Genomic DNA, 26,629 nt, shown 5'->3' with positions numbered 1-26,629 from the left:
AGTGTCTGAAATATTCTGAAAATGAAGAATTTGCATTCTTTTCTTGGTGATTCCAAGTCCAAAACTGAGATGGTAATTTACTTACCACAAAGAATAAAAACAGTAACATGAATTTGAAAAACTCAGAAACATTTACCAGCTAAGACTGTTACAGACAGGGAACACATTGACAAAAGAAGGTTTCAAATTGGTGCAGTGTAAATTTGACAATAATTGAAGTAAGCCACTTCCTAATTTGCTTGAATAGATGTTAGGATGACTTTTATAAAACGGATACTTAAACTGAGCAGAGGTGTTCCTGTAACTGCTAAGTCATTATTACAGCAAAATGAAAACGAGTTGTACCTGTACTTTCATTAGTCTAACATTATGTGTAGGTTTTTTCCATTTTTTTTTAAAACACAAAACTACTGCCACCATGCGTCAAATCAGAATCAAGTCCCGCTTAGCTTTTTTCAAAGAATTCAGAGTTTGCTCGCTTCAAACAGCTATGTACCACGTAACCTTACAAAGTGATATACTTGGCGAGGGATATATACATGCTTGGTTATAGCCCATTAATTTTGATAATCTGAACTATTAACCAGAAGTGCATTTAGGAAAAATAAAGGTTATGATGCTTTAAAATGTTATGCCTGTACATCTTTACAGAATACTAAAGGAGTCTGTCAGTCGACCTTACTAGTATGTTGTAGCATGACTAGATAGCCAGTTACAATTCCATATTCAAAACATTACCCAAATTATAATCTGCTACCTGGACATTGTATACCTGCAACAAATAGCTTTGCAGGCTGTTCATATCATTTCAATGTATTTGAATAGAAGGTAGAAAAGATGTCAGTATTCAGTGCCTTGTGGGTTTTAATGCTGAACACAAGCTGTAAATTAGTATGCAGTTTTAAACTTGTTTTTGCATGGCACTGCATGAGAAAAGGGCTTCACTGCTGGACACAGTTTGTATCAAATTCAAATTCTAGTCACCTTCTCAATCACATGCTTGGAGTGAGTACAAAGGCATAAGAATCTTTGCTCACCAACACTAACAGCTACGCTAACATCTTATGCTTGGAGAAAGGACAAAAGAATGAGTGAGCACTATAAACCGAATTTAAGTCTTTAATTAAAACGACCCATTTCCACGATCACCTAGCTTAGCTGCATCCTTTTTTGCTGTCTTAAGAGAGTTTTAAGAGCAACTTTTCAGTGTAATTAATACAGCCATATGGACGCCATGGCAAAAGACAGAGAATAAGAAAGGTATAGGGCTAAGGCCATATTCAAAAGTCACCCCATCTGCCAAAACGAGGGAAGGGTAGAAGAATCCAAAGAAGCTAAACCTGTCAGTGGTACAGAAAAAAGGACACTGAAAAAACAGCGTAATTCCCAGACTGCAGAACTCCTTGAATCAATTTTTCATTTTTTCTGCATTATTTTTTAAGCCAAAACAAGGCAAGCACACCTTTATAGAAATACATCAGACTAAAAAACCCTCTATAACAGGACTATAATTATTCCAATTAAAATAACTCCCTATTACATGTAGAAAAACAGATGGGGGAGGTTGCAAGCAGACAAAGGAGCGGAACAAAACATCTCACGCTGACCTCTATCTCTCGGAGTTTGGCACGCTTTTCTTCACTCATTTCTGAATATTTGACTGATGATTTGGATTCAGGCATTTCTTCTTTAATAGGATTGGAATACATGTGTTGCTCTTCTGACTTAGAACTCTGAGTGTCTTCCTCATCTTCACTTTCTTCTTCTTGACTTTAGGGAAAACAAGCAGAATTAACTGGTACGTATGCATTTAAGACAACAAGCTGTTACAAAAGCTATCATCTCTACTACTCAGTTACTATGATTAGTTTCTACTTATGAAATCTATTAAATAAGATTATCATATGTGATATTCTGCAGCTACAAAACCAACCATCTATGATATAGATACCTTAATATTTTCGTTTTAAACATTAGTTTTTATAATCCAGATAATTTACACTTTTCATATAAAGAGCACTAAAAATTATTCAAATTTACGAATTCATAAGTAAGTCGTAGTTACAAAACAAGTTCACTACCTCAACAAAACCCCCGTAAGTGCTAAAAATGTGTTTTAAAGATACCATTAGTTCTATAAAAGAACAAAATTTAATACACTTTACTTTTGTGAGGTAAACCTGAGAGATGTCAGACACTTAAAATGATATTCCCAGACTGGCCACTAGAGCGCTGCAGCATGACATGTAAGGCAGTAGGATGTTTAAAGCATTACTTATAGATGCTCTCAATTGTTCAAAGAACAAAATAAAGGACTCTTCAGGAAAAACAGATGGCATGGAGTTAATAAACACCCAAAGGAACATATGCATCAAAACACTACTCACTGCACTTTCTGTCTAAACAGAAAGGCAGATTTTTAGATGCACTCATACAGGTTTGACATTCAAAATTCCCAAAGTGTAAAATACTACCTTAGTTCTCACTAGTTGACCTTAAATGAGTTGCCAAATTAGCATAATTTTACACACTACAATTGGCAACTCTACAGAAGAGTATAAATTATCACATTAGAATTACGATGGCTGAAAAACAACGCTGCGCTAAGATCCTAATTATCTCCATTTTCTTATTTTCCTACTTTCAAATTTTCATTTTTGTTTGCTCTTATAATATATATGGTTAACAGGGAGTTCCAAAGGAATTCTGCCTCAGAGGTAGAAGATTAACATGCTTTCATCAGAATGACAAAGTAAAATTATTTAAGTGCTCTCAATTTTAAGATAGTAGACAAAAAACAACTTGTTAAACAATGTGCTAACAAAATACAACGCCAATGAAAATGACTTATTTATAAAAAACATGTTAAACATGTAAGTTGTACCATAAATTCCAATTAAAAACATGTCTTTAAAGAAAAATGTCAGAATTTTAAATTGGGAACAAGAAATCTAAATCTTTACTTTTGATTTTCCTCTTCCTCAGATTCTTCATGCTGGTCAAAAAGCTCCCATTTAGAAGTTGTAACAGCTAGAAGACAAAATAAGATAATTTAATAACAAAAAAAGCTATCACTTCATCTGAAAATCTGTAGTTTTAGATATGACAGAAATTACAATACTATAACATTTTACAGCATCTAGTCCTTAATGCAAAGACTATTTCATAGAAATAAATATTCAAAATTTTACTTCATCAGAATATTTAACTATACATCTGAGCTATCTACTTACATTGCATACCATTCTTAAGAAAACCTTTCAAAAGCACAAGTGTTTCTCACTCCGTAAAACCTTATCTTCCAGAGAAAAGGATCATCAACCACATAGATTTTTCCAATATTTATCATAATGCATTGGAAATTACTTTTAAAAATTGTTAAGTTACTGAAGTACAAAAAAAATCAGAATACAATTTTTCCTTCATAGAAGTTATAAGCAAAAAAAAAAAAAGTCAAAACTGAAAAGTCTTTCTGTATTACTAAAGAAATCATACTATCATTTTTAGACACATCAGTTGAAAACAATCATGAAATAGATATGTGACCTTTAAACAAAACATTAAACTTTCAGTTTATGTAGGAAAGTGTTTCAGTTTAATAAACACTCTGCAAACTTACCCTGAGCTTCCAATTCTGATTCATCCACTGCTTCCCACTTTGAAGGCGCAACTTTAAATATTGGCTCATTCTTTTTCGAGTCCTCAGTCGTATCCACTGTTGGAGGAGAAAAATACAGCAAAATCGTTTCTAAGACTCTTCAAAATTCAAACTTAAAAATCCTAATCTAATACTCGGATTTAAATACGAAAGCATGTTATACCATTCCATTACTTGCAGAGGGGAAAAAATTAGGATTTGGGACCTGATAGGCTTTTGCCCATAACATCACAAGGCATCTACCATGCCTCTGAAGCGATTACAATCTAAAAGCAATTTAATAAATGCATTCTTCTTAGGATTAATTGAAAATAATAAATTCAACATTTTACTAAGCTATATGCCATGTTGATTCTTGGCTGTATCAAAGTACTTGTATGAAACTATCATCAAAAATTGAAAACTCAAATTGCAAGTAAAGTTGAAACATTTCTTACAAGGTACTCCATCAAGATCATCGTCCAGTGATTTAATTGGGACTCCATCAAGATCATCAATAGGAGCAGCATCAATTGGAATTCCATCCACATCTTCCAGTGGAGCCCCGTCAAGCTCCTCCTCAATGGGAGCACCATCAAGATCATCTGGTACTTCCTATAAGCAAATAATTATCAAATTCTTTCAGGAACAGATCTAAATTGTTTTCCTTTATTTTTCCAACTATTGATTCATTTCTTTTTAAAGGAATAGCTTTAAAAAAATACCTGAAATACAACCTCCCCCCCAACCTTTAACATACTTTTCGCTTCCCAGTACAATTGCTTATTTCAGAGGGAAAAAAATGACAATATCCTCCTATGTGAGATTCTAAGCGAGAATAGGGAATTTATCCACAGAGTACTGGAGTTTTTGCAAGACCTACATCCAAAAAGAAAATAACATATTAAGCTGAGATCTAGCTTGAAATGAGCTAATTACATTCAAATAAATCTGATGCACACTACTACATTTGAAAGACTCCCTGACAGCCTGTAACCTGAGCAGCTGACAGAAATTAACTACTCAGCAGGAACACAAATACCATGAACACAAGTAAATGAAATATATGCTTACATGTTGTTTCTAGAATAGTGTTCTAGAAAATTTTAAGCATAAAGTTTTAAAATATTGTACCATAATTTATACACGTCACTCTACCTCCACAAAGCTCCCTACATACCCTGTTAAAAATAACCTCCATCAGAAAAAAGATAAATGCTGCAGTGTAACTAGAAAGCTAGCAACTTACTGCTCTAACACAACACAGCAAAGATCAGAGCAGAATATCACCAGTGCAAACGATCTATCAGCTCGCTCCTCTCAAACTGAGGAAGCTCAGAGGGCTCTATTAAATCCAAACGTGACACTCATGCAAAGAGAAAGTGAAGAGGATGGTTGAGGCAACCAGATGCCAAGCTATTTAGAACTCCAATGAAATAAAACTAATGCCTGTAATTCCACCTCAGAACTCACTGACAGATTACTACTGAGTATTTCCAACACAAAGCAAATGCCTGTCACTCCGCACCAGTCTTTGCTCTGAAATGTTCTCACAATATAACTCTACCACAGCACCTAATCTGCAAGCAACAAATGCATAAACAGATCGAAAAATATTTACATCTGAGAACTACCTTTCATACATGTCCTTAAGAGCAAAGACGGGTGCTGTGGTGCCATTTAAGCATACCAGTACCTTCCCAATTAATCAAAATCCATAAATCACAAACTCTGTCACAAAGCACAGCCATATTCACCCTAACAGAGATGTCGAAATAACCTTTGCCGACTCCACTCGTGTTTGCACTTTTTCCTCGCCATCTGCTAGCATCACCACAAAGGATCAGGCAAATCACTTACCTCTGTTTCTTTATCTTCCATGATATTTACAAGTCCCAAGAAAATATTCTGTAGTTTGATCAAAAATGGTTCTGGATAGATGGCCCAGTCCTCCCACGCTCTGAAGCAGGTCATTACCCGTTGCTAGAAGCAAAAGAAAAGAAATGCTAATACATTTGTAATAAAAGATTTTGAATGATCAGAAATACACCACACGGAACTATAACGCTAAGACAAAGAAGTTCTGCGCTGAGGTATATTACAATGATACTATGTTGGGAAAGACTAGCAACTTAAAAAAAAATTTTGAGCTACTTTTTTAATCTCTCTTGGGTTTCGCATTTCCCTTTAAGTCCATGTTACATTAGCTATTTCAGCTGCTCACAGTTCCTACACCACTGATAACTTTCATTCTGCTCAGATGTTCAAAGAAAGTATCTCTCCCAAGTATAACAGAAAATATCTTTCCTTTTGTAGGAAAAAAAACAAAACAAAAATCAAAAAATTAACACTAGTTTATGCATATTACTGAACTGGAATTATGTCCCTATTGCCACTTAAACAAAAAACCCCACCCACCCACAAAGTTTGTTTGGTTTTTTTGCGCAAAAGTGAAATACATTTGAGATCATGGGCTACAGCTCAGGCTTGACACATTAAATGCAGCTGGGGATGTACACTAAAAATATATACCCCCCATGTTTACCATATAATTTAACGAATATTTTTAAAATAGCAGATAGCTAAAACTGACTAAGCAATTGATTTAGGACAACTGGAAGAGAGAAGGTAGAGGAACCAGAGAAAGTAAAAACATCTAATACAGAAAGGCTAATTGTACTGGAAACTTCACATTTAACCTTCTGATTTAAAAAAAAAAAGAAAGAAAGAAAGAAAGAAAGAAAGAGTGAGTGTGAGAGAGAGTGAGAGAGAGAGAGAGGGAGAGTGTTGCAGAGGCATCTTTAAAAACAAGAGCAGGAAGAGCAGGACTGAGTACTTATATGAGAACAGCAAGAAGCAGAATACCAAATATCTGGAAAAATCACTCTCAATCAGCCATGGATAGGCTGCTTCCTGGACTTCAAAAAAATAAAGTCTAATTGTCACCAAAAGGACTAAAGCGTAACTTTGTATTGCTATGTCCGTCAGCTTCTTCCCCCACCGAGAAGCCCAAATTTAACCTTAAAACTGAGACCTAAGTGGTCCAAAATAATTAAAAAGCTAAAAAGGGTTTTTTTAGTACAAGTCAATTATTAGATAACCTCCCAGCTCCACAACTATACACCTACTCATGCATTTCATCTGTTACATAGTAATTTTCTTCCTAACACTTCATTTATACTTCTCCCTTAGGCAAAAAGTTTTAAAAATAAAAGTTGCTTTTCCTTCCACAATTTTAAAATACGACGGTTAAATTAAAAGCTATCTTTGTGAGAGAAAAAAATAATAATAATAGAAAAAGATTTGAATTAGAAAGCTTGAGGTTTAAACCGCCCATGATAAAATGCAATCTCTTGTGCAGGATCATCTATTTATTTGACTTCAATGTCAGGTAAAGAACAATGAAATACATACCTTGAAATTTTCAGACTGTAAATGGCCTTGTATTGTACGGTAAGTAGCATTGAGATCAGAGAATATCTGACATAATTTTGTTTCAAAACTAGAATTAAACATATACATTTCTTTGGTTAAACTTTGTAATGTAAGTATTTTCCGGACATATATAATTCATAAAAAGTACCTGGAACACAGGAGTCAAAAGGACTAGGCTCTGATCCCTATAGTAGTCATGAACTGAACTATAAAGCAAATATAATTACTATATGGTAAATCACCTTTGACAACAACAGAACTGTGAAGGGAGATATTCACATCTGCTGCAGTCTCTTTATACAGCCTGAAAAGATTGGAGGAGGATAAAAGTTTTACAGCCTTATATACAACCAAAGTATTCTCTCAAAAATCAGTTTGTTTTTAAAAAAATTCTTAGTTATGTTTCCATTTTAAATTACTCAGTGAGGCCCTCAATGAAAGCACAGTGAGTAACAGCTTCGTTGCTTCTCTTGAGCTTCTCTCACAATGTGCAACAAATAAATTGGCACAATGAAAACATGCTGCAACAAGAAACATGATCTGAAATCTCTAGTTTTACAACATGCTGAATATTCCCCATCGTGTCACCATAATTTCACGTTACCATAATATCATCATAAACTGGATGAAAAAAAAAAAACACAACTTCTTAACAAAAAATTCAATTTTGAAAACTTTCTTGTTTAACGGATTATTTGCTGTACCATAACTACAACATCATCTACAGCCTCTCTTTCTGTAAACAGATGCACACGGGTTATTCTCGTCTCCATGAGGTTCCATGCAAGTGGTCACTTGCACAGGGCATATATACTTTTTTGTATTACAAAGCATCCTATGCATTGATCTATACACTAATGTGCTACATCATATACATTTTCATGCAAAAAAAGACATACATATCATCAGTGTCATACCTGGTCAGTATCACTGAGACACATTTAATCATTTCTCTACCACCACATTTATCCAAAGAGATATAGGAAATTGAATATAAGGATACTCTTTTGTAACCAAGCACCTAAAATACTGTACTTACAATTTTCTATAGTATGAAGCATTGGCAACTTTAGCTGAGGAGTTGTATAACACATCTGACACCAGATACAGTCTTGCAATCTACAATAAACAACGTTCAAATTAATATAACCTGAAGTTTAAATTATCCTGAAATAAATTATCCTGAAAATATAAGCATTTTCCTGAAGTGATACAGGCTCGCTTAAGCTATCTAGAATTACAAGTTACAACTATGCACGCGTAACACAGCCGTATTGTTAATAAAGATATCAGTGGGCAATTAGCATCCCATCATGCAAGAATCTCTACATCTGTAACATGGAATACATCCTTCACATAGCGTTACCAAAGACAGTGGGGCCTTCCAATTTTTATTTCTTATGTTTGAACAGCCTATTCTGCTTTCATCTGAATTTGAAAACAACAGAACATTAGCTACAAGAAGGCCCAGCAAGAATAAATATTTATCATAAAACCTCACAGAAAAACACATACTTAAATTCAAGCTCTGGTTTTAATACAAAACTTCAACACTGCCTGATATAACGCTTGTAAATTACACGCACACGCTGTAAAGCAAGCTCTCCCTCAAAAGCACAATAGCTGTGGCCATATAAATTCTCCATACCTTCTTAGGAAGCGGTGTCTTCAGTATGGACAACGACTCTGTAATGCAGTCTACAATTTCTTCAGCAGCTTCCGCGTTATTTAGACAGAAAACCATTGCATCACCAATATCATTCTTACGAGGTGTTAATCCACGCAGAATTTCCTCCAATTTGTCTCTCTGTCTGAAATATTAGGAATTTAATACTTTCAATAAAAAATTAAAAGTACTTGAGGATTTTCGATTTAAAAGAGTTTGGAGTTTTGCATATTTAGGACACAAACAACTTTAAATATTTTTATAAACTGTTGCCTAAGTTTTTTCAATGACTCACGAGTATGTGCATGTATAAGCACATGCCAGCTACACAAATAAAGAGCGTGCATAAATTCCTACTCAAGGCTCACGGATGTATATAAATCAAGAAAAAAGAAGCAACCAAAAAATAGCTAACGCAGTACCTCTAAACATAAAATAAATATCGCCTATGGTTTAGTTTAAGCTGAAATCAAAATGGAAGAATCTGAAGCATATTAGTCATTTGTGCTGTGGAATAAGAAACGTTAGACTAAGAAAGTCAGTAGGAAACAATTATTTCCTGTTTTCCTACTCCATGTACAAAGAAAGCTCTCAGAGAGCATCTTTTTGACCCCTTCAAAAAAGATATGGGGAATAAATTACATGTTAAACCTTCCAGAACCATGACTGCTATCATAATTAAAATAAAAAGAATAAAAAACGAAAAAAACTCAGAGGCTAAAAACAAAATAGGAACAATGATAGCAAAATGATAATTGGGAAAAAAAACACACAAATTTTTGCTACCATAGCCATCACTACCACACATACAAGAACTTTAATACTCTGTCTCTTCCTGCTCATCAACAGCTGTCCCTCATTTTAATTTCTGATGAATGGCATCACTAAATTTAAGACTACAATTTGATTCATTAGATTATAATACTGTTGAGGTAGGCGTTATTTCCCCACCAACAGACAGGAACAGAAAATGGGGAAAATTCTCATCCAATCCCATTCAAATAAAGGGTTAATACCAACCAGACTGCAAGTTCTCACTGTTCAACGATGGCGAGTCTAAGAAAATTCAGAAGGATTTTTAGCCACGAGTATCAGCCAAAACCCAATAAGATAATACAGACCCTGAGGTTAAAACAGTTTCTAATTAATATTATGACAATCATTGTAACATTTTAGGGATGACACATCTACAAAAACACATAATAGAGGGAAAAAAAAGACGATTAGTAGTTAACAACTAAGACAGCACTAGAAATTGATGGAAGTTCATACTCTTCCTTAAGTGCACCCTTCTTGTTAGGTTCCTCTACAAACGCTTCAGTTTCTTGCTCTTCTGACATCCCATGTAGGTACGGATTTAATGGCGGTGGCCTCCAAAACGATCCATTTTTGAACATACGAAAATCTTCTGTCCTCCACTTGGTTGGAGCATCTCCCTAGAAAGAACAAATGTATTTGTATTTTTGGGGTTCTTTTATTGCGTTTAAAGGTATGAACCGTCACTAAAATTCTACTTGCCTGAAGAATTGAGTAAAGCTTCCATCTATAATATACATGGGCTGGAGTCTGGTTTTCAAATAAAAACCTAAATCAGAGAGCAAAGAGAAGACATAAAACGTGTTACAAAGTATTTACCTGAACTGCAATTTCAAAGGAAGTAATCAAACAAAAGGAATCAATATCCAACCCCTGTCCACAATCTCAGCATAGTTACTGAGAGAAATCAAAACATCCAGAACCATGTACACCTGCAGCACAGTTGTACAGAACCAGCAAAAACCTTTCCTCATAATCTGCATAGTGAAACGCAGAGTTACACAAAGGCATGGCCTCTCTCTCCAGAAATGAGAGAGCAGCCCTGCGGTAAAATGGGAAAATGGGTGTGAAGAGCTACTATTGGAGCAACCTCAACACAAAACGTGGAGGAACTCGTAAGTATACAGTTGGGTTACTCAGATTGTATACTAAATGAATTCATGTTTTCTAACAACAAACTGTTTGCCAGAACACTGATTAAAAAAAACAAGATCAGAAATAAAAACATTTTTAAAGATCAAGTGTTTTGTTCTGACCTGTACATTTTTTCAATTTGTATAAAAAGTTAAAATGAAATACTTCAACCTTACTGCAAATAAAACATTTGCATAAGGTCTTTCAATACTACTTTGAAATAAAGTTTTTCAGAGACTGCCTTTCACAAGAAATATTGAAATTGATCTTTTTTCTTGCACTGATAAAAGGCTCCAGGAAGACTGGATTGAATATTGCCTTTTTTTTTTTTTTTTTTTTTAAAAAAATGTGTGCTACTGCTTCCATGGATGACTTTGAATCCCTCAAACAAATAGGAGATAAACATCACCTGAAAAAAGCATATGTGTTAGTATTAATAATTGGAAAGTATTGGTGTTTCCCCCTTTTTTTAAATATACAATCTGTAAAATTTGAATTTGCATTCAAACACAGACCTAGTAAAAATAGGTCCTTTAACAAAAGCAAATTATTAACAACAGCTAAAACAGTTAATGCTATTTAACCTGAAGCAATATAATAAGCACCTGAACATTGGATTGTTGATTTCTCGATTCATGATCATGGCTTCAAACATAGGCCCTTCCCGTACCACAAACTCTATCATTCGATGTATCAATGCGAGCAAATTCCTACAACAACAACACAGTTAAAGAAAAATTGATTCAGACCTAACGCTATGTAAAACTACACTCCACCTAAGATACTACAACTGTGCAGGAGATTACTTTGCTGCGTTGTTAAGAAAACAGTATAGAAGATAAGGTAGCATGGAGCAATATTATTGCCTTGCATCATAGACACGGGCATTCTAAAATGAGAACATGCCTAAGAGTGGTGGAGTGAGTATTTGAGAGGAGACCTTATTCCTGAATTTCCACAGCTTAGCCTACACCAGCTCTTGCTTAGTAAAAGCTTAACAGTCCTTACATTAAAAACATGGGCAACTGAACACCAAAGTACAATTAACTAACAGAAAAGTAAGCCCTCATCTAAATTATCTAGAACTAACAGCAAAGCGTTAACCAAAGTTCTACAGATGTACACGTGGCTAAATATTATGCTCAAAATTAAACACAAATCATTTCAAATATTTAATAGAAACTCCATTCAGCTTTCAAGTTATTCAGATACAAAAGGAAAAGCAAATAGCCTTCCTGATGCCAAATACGGCAGTGATTATCTTAAAATGAGGTCCTTTTGGTCAAGACTTAAGTGTGTGCCAATAGAACAAAATTGTCCATCATTCCAGGTCATACCATTCAATGTTTCCTCCCTCATTCACACAACTGAACAAAATCAAAATTAAAAAAAAATAAAAATTTGCATTCATTTCATTCAGCACAACATCCTGAGACACGTGAGAAGCACATGTAAGTGTAAATTTTCAAACAGCATTTGAAAATACAGATCCACTTTAAAGTATACTAAAAGGAGATAGCCATATAAGCTTTATAAATAATTGTGATTTTCAGTTTCCAACCTTTTGTATTTATTTTGGAAAAAGGATCCTAAATTTTCAAATACACACTATCCTACATATATCAAAAGCTTCACAGCATGTGTCCTTTGAATGTGATGCAAACAAAAAAGTGCAGATTTTTACATTTTTTTAATTGAATGAATATTCTAGATGTAACAAAAGGATTGTGGTTCTTTAAATGTATCATATCAAATTTCTTTCTAATCAATTTTAAATTATAAAAGTTCAAAAATTTGTATATTGAAAAGCTGCAGAATTGTCTATTACTAAGCAACAAAGCTCATTCGGTGATTGTTTCCTACCACTGTGAATATTCAAAGTTCTGCCAGATATAAAGCACTAGATCAAAAAAATTTTTACAGCTTAAAAATACAGTAATGAAAAGCCTACCTCTATCATCTGCAAACTTGGCAAATACTCTATGTTTTATACTAACTCGCATTAAAATTGCACTTCCTTCAAATGTCACACAAAAGAGCAACAGCTTCCTACACCTCAATTTTTCTGTCTTTTTGCTTTCTACAGTCGAAGAAACATTGTAAAGAGGACATACTCTCAATAATTCAGCAGCCACTTTATTTAAAGTAGTGTTCTGAAAGTCTAAAGAGTAAGACTTTTTTTATTATATGAACTGTATTTGAAAATGTCCATAGGAAAAAAAATTACAGTAAGCTTTCAAGTCTCTGAACTTGAAACATTCACAGATTTTAAGACTGGTTCAATGTGATTATTTTGGCTTATCTTCCTGCAGAACCATGCCATCGGATTTCATCCGATTGTTCTTCCATCAAGTACAATGAGTTGCAAAAGAGCAGCTTACGGTTGAAGAACATCTCTTTTGGAAATACCTCTGATATATAAAAAAAAGGTTCAGTAAACCCTGTATTTGAAAGAGGCTGCTACTTGCATTCTGGTATATAAGACATTATCATTTGAAAGAGAATTTCTCTGAAAAATCGTGATTGCGAGCACTCAACGTTCTCTGTTTTGTAAGTGCTAAAAAATAAGAAATGGTAAAAAATTACATTGAAAATTTCAAATATAAATGAGTACAATTAAATGTGACACTGAAGTCAGTCACAAGTTTTTGCATGATGCAATACACTGCAATATGCTAAAACTAGTAATTAGCATCTTTGAAAGTCATTAGGAAGCTAAAAAAAGAATTCAAGGCATCTTCAAATACAATTCAATTGAGTTCTTCTTACCATATGACCTTTCAGAATGCTACTGTAAATAAAATGGAAGCATGTTCCTCTCTGAAAGTTATTTACACTGTAACTGTACAGTTTTACAAATACTTGTTCTATTATTCAATACATTTTTCCAATACTATTAAAGACTCATGCTGGTTACTAACTATTCGATATCACTACGCAACAAGAAGTGTGCTGTCCTGAAATTCTATCAAAGTTACTGACGCATTCGAGCATCTTAAACAAATATGTTAATATACTACTTTAACTAGCTTTACAAATGTTTTCTCCCCCCCCACATAAAAAAGGGACTACTTTGTGACAATTAAAACAGTGTAGTAAAAAAAGATGATAGTTTTAAGTGCATTATTTAAAAACGTCATTTAGCTTAAGTTGGCCAACAAAAAAAAAGTTTTTCAGTTATAATAAAACCATATTTATTGGAGCCGATCGTACCAATGTCTGGTCAAAAACTGTATACTTTCCCAATCCATCCCATGATGTTTTCCTGGTCCCCCGCTGCCGCAGACAGTTCAGCTGGTGTTGCTCACCAAGGCCAATGTCAAAGAGAATTTGGTAATCTTTTGTGTTCATTTACTTTTAAAACAGTGTTGTGTTCCTATGTTTGGGAAAAGGTTTTAGCTTAACTGAGCAAGAGTGTACCTAGACAAGCGTGAAGGTAGAGGCACTGATAGGGACCATAATGGAAAAATATCCTTGCACTAAAGAACTACCTTTTCCAGTGATCAAAGCTACTGACTGTTGCACATTAAAAAATAATAATAAAAATCAGCTTTAATTTCTACTAGCATCAACTGGATTAGCTGCAAATTATACAATTCAAAAAAGAAAAAAAAAAAAAAAAAAAAGCACCACACTTGATACAGCAATGTTCTAGCTATAAAGTACTCGTATATTTATGTCAAGACCTATAAAGCATCATTAAGCTACTTCTCACTGGTTTTCACTGATAAAATTACTCTGCAACTATTTCTGGCGTTCAAATACAATGCAAAAGTGAATTACTTAAATCTATTCCTCGCTGAACATAAAAGTTACTGAGATAAGTATAATACAACTGTAAAACACATACACTTCTGTTTTAAGTATTATGAAAGAACCATTGCTCAGTCAAGCCATTACCTTTTCCTCAACATCACAATTTTTCTTTAAAAATCCGAAGGGGAAATTTTCTATATTTAGATCAGTAATAATAAAGAAAAACATGTACCTTTCTGTTGGGATAACCACTTTGACTATGGCTTGCGACAGAGTCTGTATATGAAGTCACATCAGATAATAAACATAGAATATGTGAGTATTGTTAACAAGTAACAAGCAAAAATATACATATGCAATGAAAATACTACACATCTATCACAAGTTTTGCAGGCAATCACTGCTGTGAAGTTATAACTAAGCAATTACATTAAATGCAAATGGCTGTGTCAGTGAACCATAAAGGTTCACTAATTGCAAAGTATCAGAACATTCCTGTCAGAATGTACATTGATGCATTGAATAGGTACTACACTGAATATAATTAAGAAAGGAGTTTTTAAATTTATGAAACGATTCTAAACTATTTGACTTGGACCACTTTGCTATTACTGTATTCCCAAATCTTAAAAAAGCCAACCCTAACATTTAAGTGTCATTCAAAGAATCAACAAATTCTTACAAATGTAAATAAAATTGGTTTGGGATTACAAGATACTTACCCTTCACTTTTACTCCCTCAGCTAACATTCTAAAAAAAAAAGAAGTCTGAAAATTGACTCCATCAGTAGCCTAAAACACTGACACAACGTCTGGACTAATTACCTTCTATACAAAATACACCAACTCATCTAGTGTAAAAATAAAGTAACCAAATTAAAATGTAGTATTTTCTCTAAAGAAAACAATTTAGATACTGCAATTTGGCAGCCAAGAAAAGGGGGGGACGTAGGAGAAAAAAATCCAGGGAGCCTGGAGGGGGAAAATGATAGCCAAATTTAAAGCATCACTAAAAATAAGTCAAGATCCAATACTGTGGCCTAACACAGACATGAGACAATGTTTCAGGAATTAGGTTCCCTTGAGCTATAGCAGGGAGCCAGTGAGTTTGGACACTAAGGGCTGCCAAAGTCAGCCTGAACAATGCAAATTTAGGAAGCCACTGAAATATTGCCATAGATGTAGCATCTAACATGAGATATGGCCCAGGGTGCTTTTTTAAGTTACCTTCTCAAAATCTTCCTTGTTTTTTGGTGGGGGTAACATTGGAGCGTTAGGATTCTTCAATCTCTCCCTAGGCTGGGCATTAAAAGGCAGTCCCGATGGAGGTGGTGGAAGCGTATGCTCCATCATGGAAGGCGGAATGTATATTGGATGTGGTGGTATAGGTACAGCTTTGCCCCAGCCTAGCTTCATTTCAAAGGACATAATCATCTTGCCTGAAAAAGTGAAAGTTAAAAAAAAAAAGAAAGAAAAAAAGAAAAAAAGAAAGAAAGAATTATGTTATAAATTGGTTCTGCACCTGTCTATTTCTCTGTGCATGTGCAGTGCTTAGGTTTGTCTCGTATGGTTTACTACTTTCTGCTTATACTGTTCATTAATGTATCACATCTACCAAATGATATTGTATGCAAATGAAAGCCAATTACATGAAATATTTTTGATTGTTCCTTCCCAATCTACCTGTTCAGGAGACACATTACACAAAGCCACCACGCACTTGCATTTGGGGGAAAAATTGGAAGAAGGGGGAAACAAAAAACATCCTTTGATACGTGGCATACCAGAGTGAACAAAGTAATTTTTAAATGATATGACTTCAGCCCTTCAATCCTTCAAAATGTTTTTCCTAACAATAAATTTCAAATGATGTTACTCAAAACCGAAAATAAAAACCAATTAGAATTCCTATATGTTGTAATCCTACCTGCTATTGATCCTAAAAAAGTACCATGTTGAGTAAAGCATACAGCAAATGGACAAGCACGTCCTTTCATTTTCAGTCCTTTTTGTCAAGAATCCAGACTTTTTATTTTCATGTTCTTCTAAACTGCAAGGGCATAATTGTCCTCAATACTTAATATACTTTTAATCTTGAATGTTTTTTTCAAAGAAAAGGTAGACAAGATAGACTACACAAAAAAATACATTTGGTGCAGCACAGTTCACCTCTCCAGTATTAAGAACTTAGCTATTATTCAAAAGAATGTATGTATCACCAACACCTGAGAATTATTTCTTATGCACTACTTAAATATATTCACAAAATAGAAAGTTTATTGCTGGTAAATAACTACAAGAAATGCATATTCTTCTTAAATGAGTCTGTTTTCAGAGGAGAAATAATAAAATCTTACCCCCCAACACCTGCAAAACTGTCAGAAATTTTACATCTTTACCCACAACAAAAGCCACCAACTTTCCCAGCCTGACGCACACTACAGATTGATGACATTCAGCTCTGTATCAGTAAAATCGTCAGCACAAACTAAAATCACTGCTGGTGTTATATCTACTATTTAAGTCTAAAATCCCTCTGCTGCCAATTCCAACAATTCCAAATAGCACATTTATCTGCAAGATAATTCTGAAGTGAGTATGGAACTCAAATTCTTTTTTCCTTTAAGAAAGGCCAAAAAAATATATGCAAGTATAAAAGAAGATAAGCGAATATTGTATCAAAACAGGGAACAGACTAAAAACAGATGACTTGTTCTTTATATCCAAACTACAGAATCAATATTTAACTAAGCTTGTTGGGAAAGAAAAATCTGCAGGATTATTCACAGTTAAATAATAATTGACTCGTACTTTAAAATTTTACATAGCCATTTTTGGGGCATGGCCTTTTCATTACTCAAAAACTCCTCCAAAAGACAGTGAAAACTGTCACTTCCAACTTCAAGTCCCAACCTTCAGTCACTATGGTAAATATGGATAAACATTACAAATGTGTTCTGCAGCTGGTCAGGTCTTCTCTAACGCAGACTGAAACGCATCACCACGCTATATTCACTGGAGATAAAAAGGTGTTACAGTAGGGCCGGGAGAATATTGAATTGTTTGTTGTTGGGGGTGGAGCGCAGTTCAAATATACTGGCAGGTGAAAACAAAAACGTGACAAGTTTCCAATTTTTTTTCCAGGTCTGGAAAACAGTTACAACGTATCCATTACTGGTCAACTAAAACAACTTCAAGGTAGGCCGACAGTTACTGCGCAACCTTCCTACAAAAGGTAACCACAAAGCAGAACTGAAAAAATCTGTTCACCATTTAAATTCTTTAATGCTCTTTCAGCATCCCTCCTGTTCATAAAGGCAACAAAGCCACAATTTCTTTCTCTTGCTCTTTCTTCATCAGTTCTTGGCCACATAATTTTAACACTCGCCAACGGTCCAAAGCGTCCAAATTCTTGACATAACATCTCTTCATTCATCTAAAGGAAGAAAGGTAAAAAATCAGCATTGTGCTACTGGTATTCCTAAGATACCTGTTCACATTCGTCTCCAAACGTTGAGATTTTCTCAGTTTCTTGATAAACAGGAACAACCATTGTTCATCAATACCTCTCCCATAAAATCTGCCTTAAATAAACAAACAAAAAATACCACCACATTCTAACCTAATGCCAATTAACTTTCTACGAGATATGATCCCCCTCACAGGTAGATATCTACAGAAAAATAATTTCCACTGAGCATTTTTGCTTTTAGTAACTGACAGTTTTAACACTAACTTTCGCAGCACCACGTACAGAGCATTTACTCAAATGAGTACTGCCTCTGCCATCACCATTTGTACCTAGTGTACGGGTTTAAACTTATGCATCTGGTTTAAAATAAATCAATTAGGGAAAAAATAGCTACTGAAAAAAATGTAAATGGACCCAAACATGCCAATGTTTGCACTTAATACTTGGCTCCAAACTTACTTGAGGATTAATATTTCCAAGATACAAATTTGTTGTGCTTGGATCTCCAACATCATGTGACCCTGGTGCATAATCATCCAGCACTACAATAGGGAAAAAGAAAAAATAGAAGACCAAAAAAAACCACACAGGTCATAACCTTTACTATGCACTTAAGTGATAACGTTGTGTTGAATGAGAAAAGAAACTATATTACCACCAGATGATCTGTTTCTTCTTGAAGGAGCATCCACTAAATAAAAAAATAAATAAATAGTGTATGTTTGTGTATATATATATATATATAAAAAATATATATATATGTGTGTGTGCAAAAAAATTGGTCTACACATGTCGCAGACAAACAGAAAAAGCAACAGCTACTTACTTGAACGACGCTGGCCATCTGAATCTGACTGAGGTGGCTCAAACCGACTCAATCTACCTTTCGTTTTATGTCTTTCATCACGCTCCTCTTGTATTCTACAAAAAAAGAGTTGAACACAACTTTTGAGGTTTTGCAAACAACTTTTCAGTTATCTTTAGAAACATGACCATTTTTAATGTTAAACACTGGGCTCAAATTGCCAGTATGTCTGAATTTCTGTTTAATCAACTGGAATCTAACCACCAGAACTATTCCAGATGTGTGCTTCCTCATCTAAACTGCCAGGATGCTTTACCTCAAACAGAATGGGCTAGGTTCAAGAGCCAGTTTACAAGATCAAAAGTCAGAACTCTGCTCTGAAAAAAAAGGTACAGAGGTCCACTGACCTTTCAGATGACTTTTCCAAATGTACACAGCTCCTTAGCATCTGTTTCTGCTCCTACCTTTTCTTAGCCGTATTTATGTAGGCTATTGCTGAGTGCAGCGATAGACACTCCATACGATCAGTCTCAGCACTTACAGGACCCCATCTCAGTTTATAACTTCTGAGAATAGTAATCACACAAATAACTACTATTTTCTTCTTTGTAGTATCGTCTTAAATCCCGATACAAAGATATTACGTACCAGCAATATACGGCTGCCAGTTCAGTTCATTTATACCAACTAATAAGCAGAGAGCAAAAGACGTTTACAGTTTAAAATAAAAATTGCAGCTATTACTCAGAGGAGTCATAAATGGATTTATAATGCAGTACTTATTCTTTTCAAACGCACAGACATTCCTTTTAATTTCCACCTCTAACATCAGGGCAAATGTATGTCACTCACTGTTACTCTCAGTGACTGTGACCATCCTTCCTTGTTGCATTATACATTTAAAAGTGAAAGAATCTGTTTTTTGAAGCATAATTTATTTTTAAAATTATGTAAGCTGAAGTACATCTCACCTTCAATTTCAAAAAAAAGTCTTATTTCTGCTGTAATCAAAAAAAAAAAAAAACCCTCCATCTCATACCACAGTTCCTCTGGATACGACTTAAGAGCCATGACAAAACATTTTATTCCTCCTGATTCTGGAACATCAGAAGACTTTAATTACATGGCAACTGACTACCCTGGCAAAACACACCGACCTGTAAAGAGCATCTACCAGCCTAGGTTCGCGTCTTTTTAGGATTATCGTTGCTGCTGCTAATGAAATCATACAATTCCAAAAGCGTTTGGGGAAAAAAAAGGCAAAAAACAAAGCAAGGAAGATTTAAAATATTACTAGTTATAACAAAGTAACAAGATCTGGTGTCGTCTTTATTTACAGTAACAACTAATCAAACTTACTGCTTTAATTCTTCTTTAAAAAGTTCCAAATTACTCTTTTTCTTTTCCTTCTCTCCTTTCTTCAAAGGCTGAAATTAAAGATGCATCAGCCAACATTTCAGCACACAGAATGAAACAAAACATAAAAATGATGTTCATGTAACAAAGTTTAAGGTAATTTCCATGCATATTTTACCCACAGGTTTCAAATCAAGTAAACTACAGAAAAAAAAAAAAAAAAAAGACTGGAAAACATTAAGACTGAGCGCTATCAAACACAAAGCTAGACAATACAAAATTAAGGATAACTTAAACTAAACTTTGTTACTTGTGATTACTACAGTGAAGCCTGTATGATCAAACACACCCTCTGCAACATACAAATTTAAATATCTGTAAAGTATTTTGTCAGTCTGGTCAACTTAGAAACTTATCACAAAAGTTGATTACACCCCTAGCAAAACTTCATGCTCTATTAAACTGATATATATGTATATCTGTCTATATATATATGTACATATATTTTTCCAATTATTTTATCCACAAACATTTTATGTGAAAAGAATTCCCTTCCATTGCTTCCTTTCAGATACAAATACAAGTCTGAAGAAAGAGTTACTCTAAATAGTTAGAGATCCTCAGAAAAAACATTCCTGAATAACAAAGAATACGGATATTGTAATACTTTTCTTTAACTATAATATATACTCCTTAACTAACTCATGCGAACTCTTTATCTTCTACAACATTGCTTTATATAACCAAATGTAAATGAAAACGTTTCCAAAAGGCAGACATACAAAATATTTATTGTGTTACACACTACAGCTTTGGAAAAACTGGACTTCCTACTCACCCCAGGCAAAGTTGTTTGTTTGTTTTTGTTTTTGGGGAGGGTCTGCCAAATAAATAAAATCATTTTTACCTCATTATCTTCAAGCACCATTGGACAGGGCAAGTGAGTAAACTGATTGCATTACTTGATAAATATTTATGACAATTTTGAAAAGCAGTAATATTTTTACAGTACAAATACTTGCATAGAACAGAACAGAACAGAACTCAATAGGTCAAAAAATGCTACAAGTAATTAACTTCTGTAACTGTAGAGCTTTACATACAAGGAATATCAAAACTGCCATCCAGTATTACCCCACTGTTCTAAATTTCTTAATTTTGCTTAAAGTTGAAGAGAGGCTAAGATTGAAATACCCACAATTATCACATCACATCTCATTCCCCCACCCTAGCAGGCAGTATCACAGATGCTCTACAGAAGTTTAAAGACTGTAGTAAGCTCTTTTTAAAGACTTCCAAGATATTATTTACTTAAAGATCATCACTACACATACATAGGAGTAACAGCAAAGTCATATGTAACTATCACCTGACTTCAAAACTAAGATTGTTCAAAAATAAAACACTTCCAGTTATTTTCATTTTGAAATATCAAAAAAAAAAAATGCAGATGTCAAAATAAATTAAATAGAAACAAGGCTTTCAGCTTCAAAAAATCTGCAAGCTCTACAACTCAAAGAGATGAAGGGCACTGCTCAGACATTACAAAAAAAAAAACACTTCAAAAAGAAGAAAAATTTGGATCAATGAAAAAGTCAAATTTTCCAAAAAGTTATAAAAACCTAAAAACAGACGGTAGCAGCAAGAACTGCTTCTAAAACATCAAAAATTCTCAGCATTGCAGATATTACTTTGCAATGGTCACCAAACATGCATTCATAATAAATCTGTCTCAACTAGAAGGAATACAGTAAAAATATACAGCACCCAAATCAGAGCCCAATATTAGTTCTGTATCCAGCATGATGTGTTTCTCTACTAGACTTCTGCATTTTATCTTCTTGGTATTTTCTATAGGATTAAGAAAATCCAAATTTCTGCCTTCTTTTACTATGATAAATGCAGATAAAACTATTCTGCAAGATTATACAAATCTGTCTGAAAGCACCTCAAAATATCTCTTAAGCATAGAGAGCTAACATTCAAGTAAGAGAAAACTTACAGGTTTTTTGGTTTCTATCATCAAGAGAGATGGAGGCTTCTCATTAGATGGTTGGTTTGGTTGATTTTTTTGATCCGAAAATCGTGATGAAGGCTTATAGATTTTACCCCTCTTTTCATCTGTTTCATGTTCCTCTGAAATTAAAAACAAACTATATTAACTAATACTGCACAATACAGTCACTAGAAAGAAAAATGTTCCAAGTCCTGCTCATGCAACTCACACAATATATTATTTCAAAAGATCAAGAAGATGAGATAATGCAATCTTTCTGTAATTTAGTGTAGTGTGAAGAAAAAGAACAAAGATCAGACATTTTATAAAAAGTTTTTTCCCCTTAAATTTAAAAGGCAAATCACGTCCCTAACTACCTAGTGAGTTAAAGTACAGATTAGATTTTAGCATCAAGTTTCGTTTACTGTTTCTAATGCAAGATGTTTATTTAAAATACAGTCCAAAGCCACTCTTCATCTTTACTCAAAAGCCAAAAGATCTACCGCCCCCACCCCTAAAAAAGAAGATCAGTTCTACCTTTAGATGCATTAACGATTCCTCCTCTTACAAATGTTTTCACTTTATTACCATCACTTCCTTCAAAGGCAGCAAGGAATTCTTCATAAATTTCTGCAGCAGCCTTCTCATCCTCCTACGTAGCAAATGTTAATCTATTTACTATCATCACAGAACAACCTCCACTAGATAGCTCTTCTTAAATTAGCTATGTGGCATTCCTATTTATATTCTAGAGTTCATGCTACAACAAACTTTATCAAATGAGTTTCAATTTTAGACAAAAGAACCCAAATTTCAGAGGAACGTGGGAAGAACACAGTACGAAATACTTTGAGAAAATTAAGTCTGCATGGTCAAATATGACTGTTCTTTTACATTAGTTTACATGGCTGTAAAAACAGCCTAAGGTGATGGTTGTCTTCATTTTGATCAATGCAACAATCAAGGGATTATTGTAAATCAGTATTCTGGGAAGCCAGAGAACCTCGTTTCTTATGTAGAAGGCAGATAAGCAAACCTTTCTCTATCTTACTGCCACACATCAAGAAAAAAGATATTCTGAAGTTAAATATTTAAAATACAAATCACTTGTGTTCTTAGAAAACTACAATTATTTAAATAAAAATGAGGAAATCTGGTAATTGAACTGGTTATAACAGCAAGCTAGTTTCAACTCTACACGTAAAACAAAAATTCTGCTATATACCGTTACCTTCTTTTTTAATTCCTCTTGTTCCTTCTTGCTTAGAGTCCTTTTGGCAGCACTCATTTTGCCAATGCTGAATGCTTTAAGTTTACTTTCCATTAGAGGCTGCAAAAAGAGTAAGACAAAAAAATTAAACTGCTTATAGAAATGATTAAAATAGTGTTATTTTTCACTTTGGTCTATACCAGAAACTTTTACATGAAGTGACTTAATTTGCCAAGTGATTTTAGTATTTGGAAAACAAAATAAAATGAACAAAAGACTATATATGCTTGTCTCTGAATCAGCCATTACCTAATATAAGAAAAAAAATTTTTTTTCAAAAAACCATTTACCATTAGCCTAATGAGAAAGCTTTCAACATACCATTCAAAGATGATCTCTGCTGAAACCTGAGGAGAACATGCCGTAAAAGCCTGGAAATCTTACCATTATGCAACATACAGAGTTTATAAATTTACAGAAAAATATGCTTTGCACTGTAATCACATATTGATCCATGCAACTTTTCAGGAAAAAAATGAAAAATTCTAAAGACTTTTCTGTCTCTTTTAGCTGGAAGACTGTTTGTGTCATCTCAAACAGGTGTAACTGAAGATCAAAATTTAATTACATTAAGAGTACATTAGAGTTTAAAAGTAGTAATTTCACTGGAAGAAAATAACACTCCTGAGGTTTTAAGCTACTAGTCAAATAAACAAAAAACCCACAGTTCACTCGTAAATTCCTTCTACCTTAGATGATTTAATCTGCATTTCTCACTTCTTGAAACCCTCATCAAAGGAGGACTCCATGCAACAGTCATTTCCGAGAAGTACGGAATTTGGCTAGCTATCAGACAGTGAAGCATTGAGAAAGACAACAGAATGAAGACCACATTCAGAAGACAGGGAAAGTGGGAAGGAAAGGAGAGAAAAGATGAGACGCTTCTCTGGAAGTTCCTGTTTAACACAGTAGTTCATAAAGAATCAATACTATAAGAAAAAAGTCCCAAAAGAGCAGAATATGAGCTATTATCCTTCATCTTCATAATATTTTGAAGTTCTTACACAGCTGTCAATGATGCTCAAAACTACCGCTTTTGCAAAGAGTTTAAAAAAGCCTGACTTAATAAAACTTCAACACAAGTAAGCTGAACAATTTATTGCATTATCAAAAAATTTCAGACGCCAATGGCAAAAAGAGTTTCTGGAGGAATAATTTTCTGTGGAAAGGGTTTTATTTGTAGTATCAGTTTTCTACACAGACTCTGCTCACCTAATACACAAAAGCACTGTGAAAAACAAACGTTTCAAATACCTTCAGTTTATAATCCTTGTTTAGTATCACAAACACCTCTTAGATCTGTTCCAAGCATGGGCTCTCAAGTGAAATTAAAGCAGCAAGGGGTCTCTGGACTTGCCAAGTTATAGATGAGCATAGGATCAAAATGGCTTATGTTTCTCTGAAAAAAAGTTTCCTATTTATAATTTAAAGGAAAACTTTCAATTACAAACTAAAGTAGCGTTGTCTGCGGACTCATCTGGTTTATGATGCTAAGCTTGTCAACATGAGCTCCTGCGATAGATTTATCAGCAGGTTTTCATGCATCTACATGTTTTGAAAGTTAGTAAAATCCACTTTTCATGTTGTTCGAAAGACTACTTATATTTCAGAATGACAAGCACGATACAACCTTGGCAAAACATGGACACACTGCTAGGGCACAGCAACACCGACAAACACAAATACTACTCTCCTAGCGAAAGCTTATCCTGTCATCAGGAAATAATCTCTCACAGTAACGACAGAAGACACCTGCAATGCCGCCACATGAGTACATGTTCTAGTGACATAACAACGGAAGCAGCTGTAAGATAATAAGGGTTCTAGCACTAAGATCTCAGTTTAGAAACGGTCTCAGGAAAAAAACCTTCCAATGGCTGGAGCAATAGAAAATTAACAGTATTAAATTAATTCACTCCTGCAATTCACATGCCAGTACCCAATTAGAACGTTAATATTAACCTGCGGTAGCTTCACAAAATTATTAACAACAGAGGACAGAATACCTAAAGGCCTTCCTCCTTTAAAAAAAGTAAAAAATCATAGTGGAAAGAATAAGGCAGATGATGGAAGAAAATAGAAAACTTCCTGCTAAGGAAGCAAGTCACTATGAAGGTAAACTCCTGTTAACCATAATATGTCATTAACCATAAAATGGTACAAAACATTGAAATCTCAGATCCACAGACAACATTTACTGAAACATAACATATGTAAAACAGGTTTGAGAGTAATTTTCTAAATTGTACCACGTAAAACAAATTAGGAAAAAGGACCTACTTTATGAAAAGTTTCTGCTGCCATAACTTGAATAATGCTGATTTTAAAGGCAATTTTAGGGGCTTTTTTATATACAAAAATCAAATAGAAGTGTTTGAATATGGAAGAGTATTCTCAAAGAATGTTCAAATCATCCAAAAGGATGTTCTGGTACTAATGATTTCTTTTGCTTTTGCTGCCTGTTTTCTTTTGAGTTCAGAAATAGCCTTTGAGCAATGTACCAACCACATGACCAGGAGAAGGCATCTTTACAGGGGGAGCAGGTCGGGTGGAAGAGTAGCCAAATGTTCTTACCTTTATTATTTAAGTATATTCTATTAGAAGGAAAAATTGTGGTTTAAATTAGGGCCATACTACCTCATTTTTGAGAAGCCAACTGTACACAAAGCACACTTTAATATACACTGACTCTTACAGTTACTCAGCTCATATTTTGAGCTGTACTTAATATAAGAGTTAAACGTATACAGTCTTTACAGCTTCTACCTTTTTAAATATCTGTTATTAATGTAGTACAGCTACATACATTAGCAGTTTTTTTAATTTTTCCAGGAACGTTTTTAAATGTGAAAATGAATGCTTTATTACAAACATCTACAGATTATGCTTCCTACGCACCAAAAGCTGACTGCAGCAAATAAGTTTTCTTTAGAGAATAACAAGTTTATTTTGAGGTTCTGGGTTTGGGATTTTGTTTTTTAATCTTGTGGACTTACATGTGTATCAGCAGATCCAGTGGTATGTACTGCATCTGGCGCTCTGACCTGAAGAGAGAACAAAGAGGAGGTAAGGAAAAGGAGGGGAAAAAAAACCACACACACACACATATACAAACTCTGTTTTTTTCTTTGGATGTGACTTTCATTTCAACTTCAACATCCAAAAACACAAGAACAAAGATATATGTAATGTATTTTAAACATATACGTGAGCAATGTCATAGCATGAATTTCAATATAAGATAAACAAAGGAGTAACAACAGATGTTCTTGCTATCATTGAAAAC

At 34.2% G+C, this 26,629-nt stretch overlaps 1 protein-coding gene across 4 annotated transcripts in view; it reads right to left on the bottom strand.

The window, feature by feature from the left end:
- U2SURP (U2 snRNP associated SURP domain containing) overlaps window positions 1–26,629 on the bottom strand; it is a 48,494-nt gene that overhangs the window by 13,955 nt on the left and 7,910 nt on the right. For 2 of the 4 annotated variants that reach the window (XM_068954217.1, XM_068954219.1), the window contains exons 2-24: window positions 26,340–26,387; window positions 23,305–23,403; window positions 22,611–22,725; window positions 22,080–22,213; window positions 20,916–20,957; window positions 20,081–20,148; window positions 18,743–18,837; window positions 18,572–18,607; window positions 18,376–18,458; window positions 17,715–17,880; window positions 15,672–15,883; window positions 14,677–14,720; window positions 11,294–11,398; window positions 10,257–10,323; window positions 10,011–10,174; window positions 8,721–8,883; window positions 8,112–8,191; window positions 7,052–7,139; window positions 5,498–5,620; window positions 4,096–4,252; window positions 3,620–3,715; window positions 2,964–3,030; window positions 1,608–1,770 (exon numbers count right to left, since the gene is read on the bottom strand). In XM_068954217.1, the coding sequence (XP_068810318.1) occupies window positions 1,608–1,770; window positions 2,964–3,030; window positions 3,620–3,715; window positions 4,096–4,252; window positions 5,498–5,620; window positions 7,052–7,139; window positions 8,112–8,191; window positions 8,721–8,883; window positions 10,011–10,174; window positions 10,257–10,323; window positions 11,294–11,398; window positions 14,677–14,720; window positions 15,672–15,883; window positions 17,715–17,880; window positions 18,376–18,458; window positions 18,572–18,607; window positions 18,743–18,837; window positions 20,081–20,148; window positions 20,916–20,957; window positions 22,080–22,213; window positions 22,611–22,725; window positions 23,305–23,403; window positions 26,340–26,387 (2,415 nt within the window). The remainder of the gene's footprint in view (window positions 1–1,607; window positions 1,771–2,963; window positions 3,031–3,619; window positions 3,716–4,095; window positions 4,253–5,497; window positions 5,621–7,051; window positions 7,140–8,111; window positions 8,192–8,720; window positions 8,884–10,010; window positions 10,175–10,256; window positions 10,324–11,293; window positions 11,399–14,676; window positions 14,721–15,671; window positions 15,884–17,714; window positions 17,881–18,375; window positions 18,459–18,571; window positions 18,608–18,742; window positions 18,838–20,080; window positions 20,149–20,915; window positions 20,958–22,079; window positions 22,214–22,610; window positions 22,726–23,304; window positions 23,404–26,339; window positions 26,388–26,629) is intronic. The other 2 variants (XM_068954218.1, XM_068954220.1) reach the window with 1 other exon arrangement.

This window comes from Struthio camelus, chromosome 9 (genome assembly GCF_040807025.1).
Source record: "Struthio camelus isolate bStrCam1 chromosome 9, bStrCam1.hap1, whole genome shotgun sequence".
Taxonomy (NCBI): domain Eukaryota; kingdom Metazoa; phylum Chordata; class Aves; order Struthioniformes; family Struthionidae; genus Struthio; species Struthio camelus.
This window is presented reverse-complemented; position numbering and strand designations above follow the sequence as displayed.